The sequence below is a fragment of the Arvicanthis niloticus genome, chromosome 12 (assembly GCF_011762505.2).
Source record: "Arvicanthis niloticus isolate mArvNil1 chromosome 12, mArvNil1.pat.X, whole genome shotgun sequence".
Lineage (NCBI taxonomy): Eukaryota > Metazoa > Chordata > Mammalia > Rodentia > Muridae > Arvicanthis > Arvicanthis niloticus.
Genome location: NC_047669.1, coordinates 61,443,784 through 61,456,794, shown reverse-complemented (window position 1 = coordinate 61,456,794; position 13,011 = coordinate 61,443,784). Strand labels below are relative to the sequence as shown.

Genomic DNA, 13,011 nt, shown 5'->3' with positions numbered 1-13,011 from the left:
TTGTTGGGTATAGTTTGGGGGACATTCACAACTCCAGGGATCCCTCTACCACATGACTTCACTCTGTGATCCATCAACTCCAAGATGGCCCTTGTAATGGTGACACAATTAATTTCAATATTGAGACTCTACTGAGAGAAGCTTATAAAAGTTAATATTCTATTGTACAAACATCATATTGATTTGAAAAAACAAATTTGAAACTCTGTGATGAAGAAAGAAATCTATACTCCAAGCCCTGATTGATTTCTGAAGTTTTTGACTAATTAAGAAAAAAAAAGTGGCTTTAGCTATTTTAATATTTACTATTTTAAGATTTTTTACTGTATCCTGATTTAAGCCATTTTTCATAACACACAATTAAGAGTAATTTAGAGTTAATTTACTAAAACCATGTGAAAATTAATCTCCATTCATGCTGTCTTAGCTTTTTTCTGAAGACCAGCATTCTATGGTACTTGTTTAATTTGATATTTAATCTTTAGTACACACCAATATTAATTTCATTCATAGAATCTTTCAAGGAACATTTTTCTATTCTGTATTGTTTCTGTCAGTTTATCTTATAACAACTTTCCAATTTACTGTTATCACTGGTAACATTTTTTAAGGGCAAATAAAATTTTATTTTCATGAATAAACATTTAAAGCAATTTATATTTATCACAAAATGCATAAAATTATATTATGAATAGTTAAACCGTAATATACTAAAATTATTAATTTTTAAGTCAGACTCTTAATTCCCAAAACAGATTGAATTTTGTATTCTAATATAAAGTTATCAACATGTTCCATATGATATCAAAAGATTTATTATATATTACTAAGATAGTGGATAATAATTGAGACTATTGAAAATTACTTCACATAAGCTCAATGTGATTTATTATTTCTCAAGTTGTAGCTATATTTTCCTCATAAAAGACTGCCAATAACAAGCTTACTAGTAATTGAAACTATGTCTTCATTTCTTATCTTACTTTCTTCCACATGTGTTCAGTTCAAACTCTCTTACTGTGAGTGACAGTTAACTCTCCTCTTCCTCTCCTCCTGGACACACCCCCATATAAATACATACCTTACAAGTGTTGGACTTAAGCAGAGGTTACCAATAGAATCCCTCAAGAAGAAACTCTGTCTTTAAAAGCTAACTTGGAGGATGCTACAAAAATACATTATGTTAATGAAAATCCCTCTGGCATATTAAGAGACTAATCAGAATACAAACATTTGAAAGAACAGAACTAGGATTATTAAAAGGTGAGAATTTAATACTGTTAACAGAATGATCCTCCTCCAGGCTAGTCAGCCTATTTATTTTCATTGGCTATGTAGGCATTGATTACATATTAACACAGCCTGACTGGAATTTCTAGAATCACATATCATGAGTCTGTGGCACTGCTCCGAAAAATCATGTGCTCTACTCACACCACGGGGACACCACCATTAAAATGAGTTGTGCTGCGTTATCCACAATAGCATAAAGTGATTTCCGAATTGCTAACAATCATTAACATAGAGTCAGTCACTAAAGCAATGTTCATCTAAAGATGAAAGGAATCTTGCTGCTCTGTTATTTGATGAGAAATTATACCTTGAATATATTTTAAAAATGGGCATTTTAAGGACCTTAAAGAAACGACTTTCCCAAGATTTCTGTTTGCAGACTAAATGCTATGTTAACTGCCTGCCTGGTAGGCTTAACAGTTACAACTGACATAATTTTATGTCTGGTTATGAGATTATTAAAGTGCTAGCTATTCTTCATTCTCACATAGTACACTGTTAAGTTTCATATATATAAAACTTTAAACTCTTAAAATATTACCTATGTGTTAATAGCAGTGTTTGACTTAGAAATTTTCTATTTTTTAAATAGAGAATTGAAAAAAATAATGTGCACATGAAAACACACTTGTGCACAAATCAGTCCTATGCAAAGCAGGACATACATGCATACATATTCATGCACACAGTACATACATGGATATAGAAAATGCACATGACAATGCACACACATAAAACACATGAAAAACAGACACCAAATCACATGCATTCACATGTGCATATGTTCACAGACACACATATATGCAAAAATTCACAAACAGGGCCACAGGCCCATACCATATACTCATAGAAACACACATGTACACACATACTCTACCACTGATAGGCACACAAACATACAAGCCTCACACACTCACAGATATACACCCTCACAGATACAAACGCATACATACCTATGAATACACAGAACTACACATACTCACACAGACTACATTGATACATATGAATTGCAGGCACATAGAAACACATGTAGAGTCACACTTATATGAACACACACAAACATGCACATTCACACCCAATACATACACTCACATACAAACATGCACATATACCCATAGACAAACTGAAACACACTGGTGCATTTGAAAACTTGCACACACATACACATATTCACATTCACATGCACATGATCTTCACACATAAGTATACTTAAAGTTTACACAAATATGCACACTCACATTCATAAATATATAATGTAAACACTTAAACTCAAACAAGCTATACACATGCCTACACACCCACTAACACAATTATACACTCATGAAGACATACACACTCTCACATCCATACAGACAAATCCACTTATGTGTAAATGCACACAATCCATACTAGAAACATTCACATGAAATACACATATGCAAAGACACAAGTGCAAAGGACCAACCTCAGCTAGGCGCAGGTTCCTGAGACAAGGGATGTATGAGAGCAGCAAAAACAAACACCATGAAGTCAAATCGTGGGTCCAAGCTGGTACCTATGTTCTTCTCAAGACAGTTTTCCAGATTTCTTTCTCTTTGATCTTTCTCTGAAGATCTCTCCGGATAAGTTCTCTCTCTGTTCTGCTTGAGAAAATTCTCCAAGAAATGTTCTCTTGCTATTCTAAAATATTGTCTGAATAGCTCATCTCTTACAGTTCAAAAACCCAGCCTTTTATTTTACATATCAAGCCAATCATTTACTTCAGGTTTCCCTTTGATTATCCTATAAGTCCGAGTCTCATGACCCAGCTTCTTGATTCTTAGGAGACAGCAAGAACACACACACACACACACACACACACACACATAACATTGCAAGTGAATTCAGAGATCTATCTCCCTTTGTTAAGCTAGCTGCTTTTGTGCTTTAAGATTCATGAGGTCCCTCATATAATTCATATTACATCCTTATATTTTACAGAGTTGAGAAATTATATATTTTTGAACTCATGTTTTTAGAGTTCTTTTGCATAGACTTAAGGGCTGTCCTAAAGATCTCAGCATTTACAATTTTACTAAGATATTAGCCACACCCCCTAACCCAGGACTCTTGCTGTCTCTGATTGTCATTGAGTCATTAACATTAACAGGAAGGACACTTCTTGAAGAAGAAATGTAAAGATATGTATATTATTATACAAACAAGCTGCCATTGATATTCCTGGTGGCCCATGACCTTTAGCAATGTTCCAAGGGTAGGTAGCAATGTTCCTACCCCTACCAAGGACTTGATGAACCTGGAAAACAGGTTCATACACAAACACACAATCCTATACAAAATTACACATGTGTACATACATTTTCATGCATATAAACAAATGCACACATGCTTATGTACAGAAACCACACACAAACACATGTAAAAAATCACACAAGAACACAAATGCATTCACTCATGTGAACAAATACCTAGGCAAACAAAAATAAGCATTCTGACACACGCATGCACGCAGCCATACACCATCTCAGATATGCAAACATATGCATATGCACACATTCACAACAAGTTCAAGTGGTTTAGGTAAAGAAGGCGGGTGAACAACTGTTATTAGAAAAAAGATGTGAGTGAAAGCTTTGTGTGGATATAGTTTTCTTAATTAGCTTCATTATTCCTCCTCCAATGCAATTTTAACTTCTTGAGCATAAAAAAATTCTAACTTTATTTGCCTTCACCAAAAGGCAAAAATACTTCCTACAATTAAATCAGGCTACCTACATTTTGAAAGTCATTTTTAAAGATAACAATGGTAACAAGCATTAAAATCAGAATCCTTAAAATAGTCAGTGATTATGAAGCTGTTTGAAATTTGTTTCTAATAAATAAGATAAAATACGCTAAGTATATTAGAATTTTAACGTATCTAATTGTAGTCAGAACTAGAAGATTTAGTCATAAATGGATAGATTTCTACTAAATTTTAAATAAACTCTGGGAATCCCAATAGACTCTTGTAAAATGTTGAGTAACAGACCTAACCAGAAAACAAAACTAAAACTTGCTGTTTTGCTGTGTTTGGGGGATGTTGCATACAGGCTTTTATGTAGCATAGGGTGGCCTTAAATTTTAAATACTCCTGCTTTCCTGTTCTAAGACTTGGGATTCCATGCTCACCAGCGTGCTTTGCCTCAGAAGAGTAATTAAACAGGAGGAAAAAGTGTCATTCTCCTCTTCCTAGCTACCAAAGGTTTCAACATTTAGTGACATTTCTCCCCAGTATCTTAAGAATAAAAGATTTTTAAAATAATAGGAACGTTCAGATTGCGAGATCAGTGACTTACCAGCACTGCCCCTTCTAGGATGATGACAGGGGGAGATTTGTTCTATTATAAATATTCATGTTTTCCTGTAGCTAATATTTTCTTCCTTTTGTTTTGCAAAATATTTCTCTTGATCAGATAAATATTCAAAGTATTTTCCCCTGATCCAACCCTAAACACTATTATAGTCACTTAAAATCTTATAAAGGCAATAAAAATATATAAAGGTTTGAAGAACTTTTCTAGTAATGACTCTGATGTGATGACGTCGTTTCCCCAACAATTTATACAACATGCAAAATGAATCTGTCCGATCCAGCTTGATAGAAAATGGAATTGTACGATGTCTGGCATCTGATAGAATCTCTGATGAATGGGAATGGGGTTGTTTATGATTCTTTCCTAATCCCTTTCAGCTGACTGTGGAGGACCTTTTGAACTATGGGAGCCAAATTCAACGTTCAGTTCTCCAAACTTTCCAGACAAATACCCCAATCAAGCTTTCTGTGAGTATTTTCTTTCCCAGTTTACCAAAGAAAAACGTATATAACAAGGAAAGGTCCCTCTTAAATGAGGAATGTAAGTTACAGATTTGTTAAAATGAATACAGTAACATGTTTGCTGTGATGAAATATTCATTGATGATTTGTTTAATTTCTGATAGTATTTATAATTACACCATCTTCTCCTTTGCTTTTCTCCCTCCAAAGTCTCCCATATACCTACCCTTCCCTGATTTTTTTCTTTCAAATTTATGACCTACTTTTTTCTTAATAACTTAAATGAAAACAAAGTAGTAGTGTCCACCAAACATTATTTCAATGCATTCTGACAATTATTCTGTAATGGTTTTATTAATATTGTGATTTCAGAATAAAAAAAATAAAAGTAATACCATTGATGTAGTAACACTGCTCCAGATATTTCTCTCTTAACATTCTCTATCTCACTGATAGAATCCTTGGAGTGTGTAGAGCAAGCTCGCAGTTTCACAGAACAAGGTCACTAGAAAGGATAAAGACAGCCAGTGTAATATCTTCACATTTAGAGAACATGTACTAGACTTGATAAAGACTATAGCTAGGGTAACATGATTAGACTCCTAGCATGAATAAGCTAATAAAGGAGGCTATTGAAATACCTAAATTTAGAGAAAGTAACCTACAAAAATATATGCAAAAGCTACTGTGGGCCAGGATAACTACCTAGAGACATTCACAATGTCTGAAGATTGCATAGTCTGCATCACAAACCCATGTCCTCCATCCTGCCTTACAAAGACCATAATTCCAGAGGCATGGGCTCAAAAATCAGCCATGTTTTTTTTTTTTTTTCCATGACCAAACCTAGTCAGTATCCAAATGCAGTATAGAGTCACTGACATGAATGTGCCAACAAAGACAGTGACAATGAATTTTAAGATATGAGCCTTTCTTCATAGAGATGGTCAGGTCTATCAAGGCAAACAGAGGTCACCAGGATAAATGAATAGGTAAACATTGGTTTAAAATGATCTGGAAGTAGAAACAAAGATTGTCTGAGTTCAATTCCTAGCAACCACATGGTGACTCACAACCATCTGCAATAGGATTTGATGGCCATCACACTTGATGCTGGAGTCAACCAGTAATTATATCTTTTGCAAAAAGTAAAGATTTAAAAAACATCTAAAACTCATCATTGAACCAACTAAGGGAAGTTTTATTGCTTTTATTTTTGAGATTCTGTGATAGCATCATATCTCCTTTCATTTCCTCCTTCTAAACACTCCAATATATGCCTTCTCTCTCTCAAATTCATGGATTCTTTTTACATGAGATACATATACATACATATATAGATTGATACATACATACACATATATACATATATGCATATATTTACGTATATAATATATATATATATACACTCACATATACATGTATTATGTAACAGTAAAATGTTACTTATAACTGCTTTTAGGAATGACCATTTGGTAATGGGCAACCAAGTGGTAGGCTCTTCCCAGAGGAAGATAATTTCTTCTTACAAATGTTCAAGATATTATTAAAATGAAAGTAAAAGAAAGGCATTACAGAGAGACAGGAAACAGATCTTCGCAGACAAGCTCAAGATATCAAGACTTTAAGGAAAACCAATTAATTGGTTTAAAATTGGTAACATTAAGAAGTTTTGCTCTGTGTTATGAGACTCATAACACAGAAAAAAAAAAGAGAAAAGAGGAAATTTCCAGAAATTTACATGAGAAGCATGATACAATCAGTTTGCATTTCAGGCAGATCCTTCTGTCTATTTATCATAACTAGAGAGTGAGAAAGGAACATCAGCAGCAGCCAATCAGGACATAAGAAGTGTCAGTATCTGGGCTGGAGAGATGGCTCAGTGGTTAAGATCTCTGACTGCTCCTCCAGAGGTCCTGAGTTCAATTCCCAGCAACCACATGGTGACTCACAACCATCTGATGCCCTCTTCTGGTGTACATAACTACAGCTGCAGTGTACTCCCATATATAAAATAAATAAATCTTTAACAAAAAAAGTGTCAGTGTCTTACACTCTCTGAACGGCAGAGGAGGCAGGACTGAAGTTTCTCAGGTTGGTTGTATATGATTAAAAAATATATAAGGAGGGTCAACATACGGTGAGACAACAAATGATGACCCATGAGTATTCCAAATAGACAATTCTATGTGTGTGTGGGGTGTGTGTGTGTGTGTGTGTGTGTGTGTTGTGGTCTACTTATCTTTTCATCAAATGACATTCATAATGCAAATACCTGGAGAGGTCAGTACTCTACAGACAGAGGTTGATTCTTAAAGTTTGAGTGAAAATACTCAGAGTGAAGGAGGAAATAATAGAGAAGAGAATCTGAATGGTAAACTAACTTAGAACTTAATTTTTAAAAAGGAACATCTATTGAGGCAGTCAATTTATTTTTTTAAAGAAGTAATGGCTTGCAATTTATTTTAATAAATGGAGACCCTTTCAAATAAATATCAGAGTTTGCTTATTTGATCATGGAAAATTAGGTGAATTGAGGCTGGCTAGGCATATTATCAAGTAAAGACTCTCTTCTTGCCAACAAGTCTGATATCCTCTGATTCTGGGAACCTCAGTGGTAGACAAAGAGAACTAGTTCAGCAAGTCATCCTGTGAGCACACTGGGAAGATCATCTCAGTCACACACACACACACACACACACACACCAAACACATGCACGCAGGCACACAGACACATGCATACATACACAAATGAACAATGAAAATAAATTTAAAAAAATACAAAGATGTACATTGTAAATTAATTGTCATTATTTATTGTCTTCAAGGTATATGGAATTTAAATGCACAGAGGGGGAAAAATATTCAACTTCATTTTCAAGAATTTGATTTAGAAGACATCAATGATGTGGTTGAAATTAGAGACGGGAGAGAATCTGACTCCCTGCTCTTAGGTAAGACTGAAATTTCAACCCTCTGAAAGTTGAATAACTCGATACTTGACTTACAGAGAGAGCACAATGAAGCACATGTGAGCATCTTACAGTTGGCAAGATGAAAATGTAACATCAAGGTAGCATGTTAAAGATTTTTCACTCTACCGAAATTTTTTTTCAAAGAATGTATTCTGATAATGATTTCTCTTCTGCCAAGTCTTCCCAGGTTACACTGAGTTTTATTTTGAGACATGTTCGCAATACTGACAAGATTACACTCTTCTAGAATAGCCTTTGTTAATCAGGATTGGTATATTCGCTTCATAGTTATTAAAAGTTTGTAATAATTAACTATAGATGCATTGTATATATTGTACTATGTAGTTTTATGAAATACGTGTGCAACAGGTATTCAAAAATAATTATTAAACCAGATTTCCTCTGGCCCTAACATATTCAAATACTGTTCCTTGTAAATATTTTAAGTCATTTTACTCTATATTTTAATCACCATTTTGTTTATTATTATCCATGGCAGCCTCGTCTTCTCAACAGCTGAGAACGATTCAAGTTACTAATTTTTTTCCACTATTGCTGTTGATAGTTACTTTCTAACTATGAATGAGAAATATCTGTGTTGGGATAATCAAATATATACTAGCACATTTAAAGGTTATTAGCCAAGCATAAGACTACATTATATTATTTAGACATTCATTTTAAGGAAAAAAATATTTTTCATAAGGCAAGCCACACATTAAATTACAAAGAACCTTACAAGTTCAACTGGGAAGCATGAACTACCAAAATAAGTTTTATCTACCTGTTCCTGTAACTCATATTCATCTCTAATTATAAAATCTACCTGAGGGTCTTTAAATCAGGATAGTGTTACATAAAAATTATAATAAGACTCTTCATGAGTCTCTACACTCTGAAGGACCAGGAAAATAGTGAGTATTCTCCAGATGTGTCAGAAAAACCCCACCGAGATCCAGATCATAGCTTTCTGGAATTGATTGTCAGAGCTACACACAGAATAAATCAACAATGAAATCCTACGGGACTAGCAAGAATTAGCAAACATTTCATCTGGATCTTTATCTCCATTTGTAAACACATTTCCGATGATTTTTATTGTTGCTTTGTCGTTGATGTAGTTGCTTATTTTCAGGCTAACTTGTGTTCCTTACCAAAAACGCTGCTTATATGATCAAAGAAAATAAGTTTATTATTTTACTTATTTTTCTTAATTTTAATTTACTTCTTAATATTCACACAAATCCAAAGAAATTAAAATTACAGAAGTATATCTTAGTTAAACTGTAACCTTTAGATAGCAGTTGTTTTGTTCTGGAATTATTTTTCTGCTTCTAATAGATAAGGCAGCCAAGAATCAGCATCTAAACTGTAAGAATATGCATATGCTTTAGGCAAGCCACGCAGTATACAGTCCTACCTCTCGAACTTACAGTCTCCTTTCCCTTTGCGGCAGCCGTATACACAGGACCTGGTCCTGTGAAAGATGTGTTCTCTACCACTAACAGAATGACTGTGATTTTCTCCACAAACAAGGAGAAAGGAGGCAAGGGCTTCAAAGCAAATTTCACTTCCGGCTATTACTTGGGGATTCCAGGTAAGCAACGCACATCTCCTTAGAGTGGATGAGAGCCAAACAAGGAAACAAACCGCACTTCAAGCCCAAGTCACTATGTCTATGTCTGCACTCTGAGATGCTATTTTGTTTTTCTCAGCATATTGCTTCCCACCCTCCGCCCCCAGCCCTTCTCTTTATCAATATAATGGTTATCTAAGTTTCGTCACAGCAGGAGTACGTGACATTTTTTGTGTATCAACACTTCTCTGACTTCTACTCACCAAAGTTAAATTTTAACATAAGTTCAAAGTAAAGTAATTGGTTCAGTGAGGAAGGGAATTTCCTTTTGCCAAGACCTTGTTGAGAGAGGAGGAGGGAGATTAGCCCTGAACTGCTGGGATGCAAATGACACCCAATTAAAATATTAACTGCAAGGGAAAGTCAGAAAAGGGAGTCAGTAAAGGGGATGCAGGACAGCACACCAAAGAAAAAACCAAATGAAAAACACACTACATCAAGTTCAGAAAGAAAACCCGCATGGGGAAAAATAAAACACTTTGTAGGACTGATGAAAGTGAACTGGAAAATCTTGACATCTACTGTGTTTTGTAAAATAACAATTAATTAGAAACTATCAACATTATATAGGCTTTTCAAGTTAACATTTTGAGTTTCAAAAAGAATAATATTCACAAGCAAAATATATATCTTTGAGTACATTGGTTACTGAATCAATTTTATTGACAAAAATTTAAAATAATGAATTTTAGGTTTAAAAAAATACTGCACAGTGAAAAACTGCACAGATATTAGTATTACCTGTTTCTTATGAGACTTCAGTAAATGTCTACATGCTAAGGAGGACACCATATCGTGTGTATGTAATGCAGGATACATGTATGGATGTATCCAGGACAGTTACATGCTAAGATATGCAGCGGATCATAGAATTGAACAAGAAAATAGCCAACACGTAACGGTGCTTTTCGTGCCAGAGGACTAGAATTCTCAACAAGTTTTCAAGAGTATTTTTCATGAAAAGCAGTTTTCATGAAATAATTACACGCATTTTAAAAATGGAAATAAAAAAGTAAAGCCAACTGAAGCAATTTAGGTTTTTTTTTTAGCTATTCACCAACCAGTAGATAAATGGATTTGTTACAAACCTAAGCAATTGAAATAATTGTAGAGCGTTCTTTCATATATAAAAAGTGAAAGTACCTCAAAACAAAGTTCATAAAAGCAATAGGTCTCTACAATCCTACTTTTTTATACTCCCAAATAGTAAGAGATGAAAAATATTGAAATAGTATAGACTATCAAAATCAAGAACACATCTCTTCCAACAAAATTATTCATTATTCCTTTTACATTATTCTTACAGTTTAAAAAAAAATAGTGTTTTGAGTATTTTGAAAAATATTTCTTTGAGAAAGTTACCAAAATCATATAATTTATGCAGTCAGTGCAAAGCATAGACAGTTAAATGTGAATGAGATCTTTGCATTTGGTTGGCCAAGGACCCACATTTTGGTCATGAGCATCTTGTTTATAAACGAAGAATCTTTTTCGTTGAAAATAGATGGACATCAGTCATGACTGTTGTACCCAATTGTGAGCTTCCATTTCTTCTGGACCTAGAAGACAGCTCTCTGTGGTGTTGGCACAGTGACACAGTTGTTCTCAGCAGAGTCTTTGGGTTTTTTTTTTTTTTTTTTATTTTTGTTTGTTTGTTTGTTTTTAATAACAAAAGCCTGAAAAACAGTCAGAGAAACAGGAACCTGCCAATAAAAGATAATCAAATCAGCAATGAATAGTGAGATTGGGTACATATACTCCCTTCTATTGATGTTCTGTTTTGACAATCATGTTAGAAAACATATGTGAAAATTATGTTATAAACTGTCTCCGGTGTTTATGAAGACTTTTCCTGTCTTCTGAGATATTCTAGGAATACTTAAATATTTTCTGTTAGAGTTATGAAGCATGTTTTATTTTATTTATCCTCTCCTTACCATTTGCACTCATGCTGAACTTCAGGATTCACAATAGATGTTTATTATGGTAAGTGGCTTGTGAATGTGCACCAGTTGCTTATTTCTGATGCAAGTAGTCTTCAGGTGGGATTCAGTAGAGCTTACCGGCAACTCACAAATGGCAGCTGGTTACAATTGGCCCCAAGCCCTCCCCAGACTGTGTGCTGTGTGCCTTAGAAACAAACCCACTCAGTTCCTTTTTAAAAAGCGAGCATAGGGTATCTAAATGAAGGAGAGCTATAGAGACTTCATAAAGAGAAGATTGGGAAATTCAAGTCTGAGGAATATTTTTGCCCCTCTCACCATGGGCATAAAACTATCTGAGATAAGATTTCAGACTCCAGAGAGAGTAAATAATTGTTGTATCAAAGATTTTCTAGTGACTGGAAATAATGAATGTTCCAAAAAAATGAAAATCAACTTTAGACACACACACACACACACATATATGCTTTAAATAGCTTATTCATACCTACTCCCAGATTTTATAATTCCTATTCACTTCAGCAACAATATGCAATTTTCACCATTCAGAAATTGTTTATCCAAATTATTCTAACATCTAAACTAGCTATCTTTTCTGGACTTTCAAGTATAATCCTAACAGCTTTGAGTATAGAAGGACAGTAAATTACAATATTTTTTACACAGGAACATGATACATGTTTTTACTCAAATTTTATTCATATATTTATACTTATTTTAACTAACTAAAGTATGCCTTTCCAATTGAATATAGCTTGACTGTAATAATTAAAGCAAAAATATCAATAAATGTATCTATAAATAAATACTGTCATTGTAAGTCCATTTAACATAATAATTATAATAGCTATGGAAAACATGAAAAATAATTTAATAGTAACTGGTAATGACTAACATAGAGTATATTAAAGAATTTGACTATGGGTCCAAAATTAATCTGTTACCTTATAAAAATTAATATATGCTGAAATACATATTGTTACAGAATATATATTTATATGTGCATTTACTTTTAGTATTTCCTGTATTCTAAATGTAAGTTAAAGAAATGATAACATCCAGAAGAAAGAGAAATGTTCTCTCTAAGATACTCATGATTCCTTGTAAAAAAAAATCTATATATCTATATATATAATCATTTGGGGCCATTTGTCATCTCAGTAATCTGTTTAAAAAATATGTGTTTGTAAAACAAATTGATAATTGCATTTACTAGAACCTCCCTAATAAAATTATGTTTTGAGATATATAATCTACTTTCCTCCTGTTATAAAAATTTGGAGAAAATGCCAGTCATAACCTCCTAAAAATACCTTCATTAAGGCAAATTGAATTTCGGGTAAAAGAGAGGATATTTTAAAGCTTAAA

General features: G+C 33.7%; 1 protein-coding gene across 2 annotated transcripts in view; it reads left to right on the top strand.

Moving 5' to 3' along the window:
• Tmprss15 (transmembrane serine protease 15) overlaps positions 1-13,011 on the top strand; it is a 101,389-nt gene that overhangs the window by 56,769 nt on the left and 31,609 nt on the right. For both annotated transcript variants that reach the window (XM_076943094.1, XM_076943093.1), the window contains exons 14-16: positions 5,006-5,095; positions 7,918-8,043; positions 9,521-9,661. In XM_076943094.1, coding sequence (XP_076799209.1) covers positions 5,006-5,095; positions 7,918-8,043; positions 9,521-9,661 — 357 coding nt within the window. The remainder of the gene's footprint in view (positions 1-5,005; positions 5,096-7,917; positions 8,044-9,520; positions 9,662-13,011) is intronic.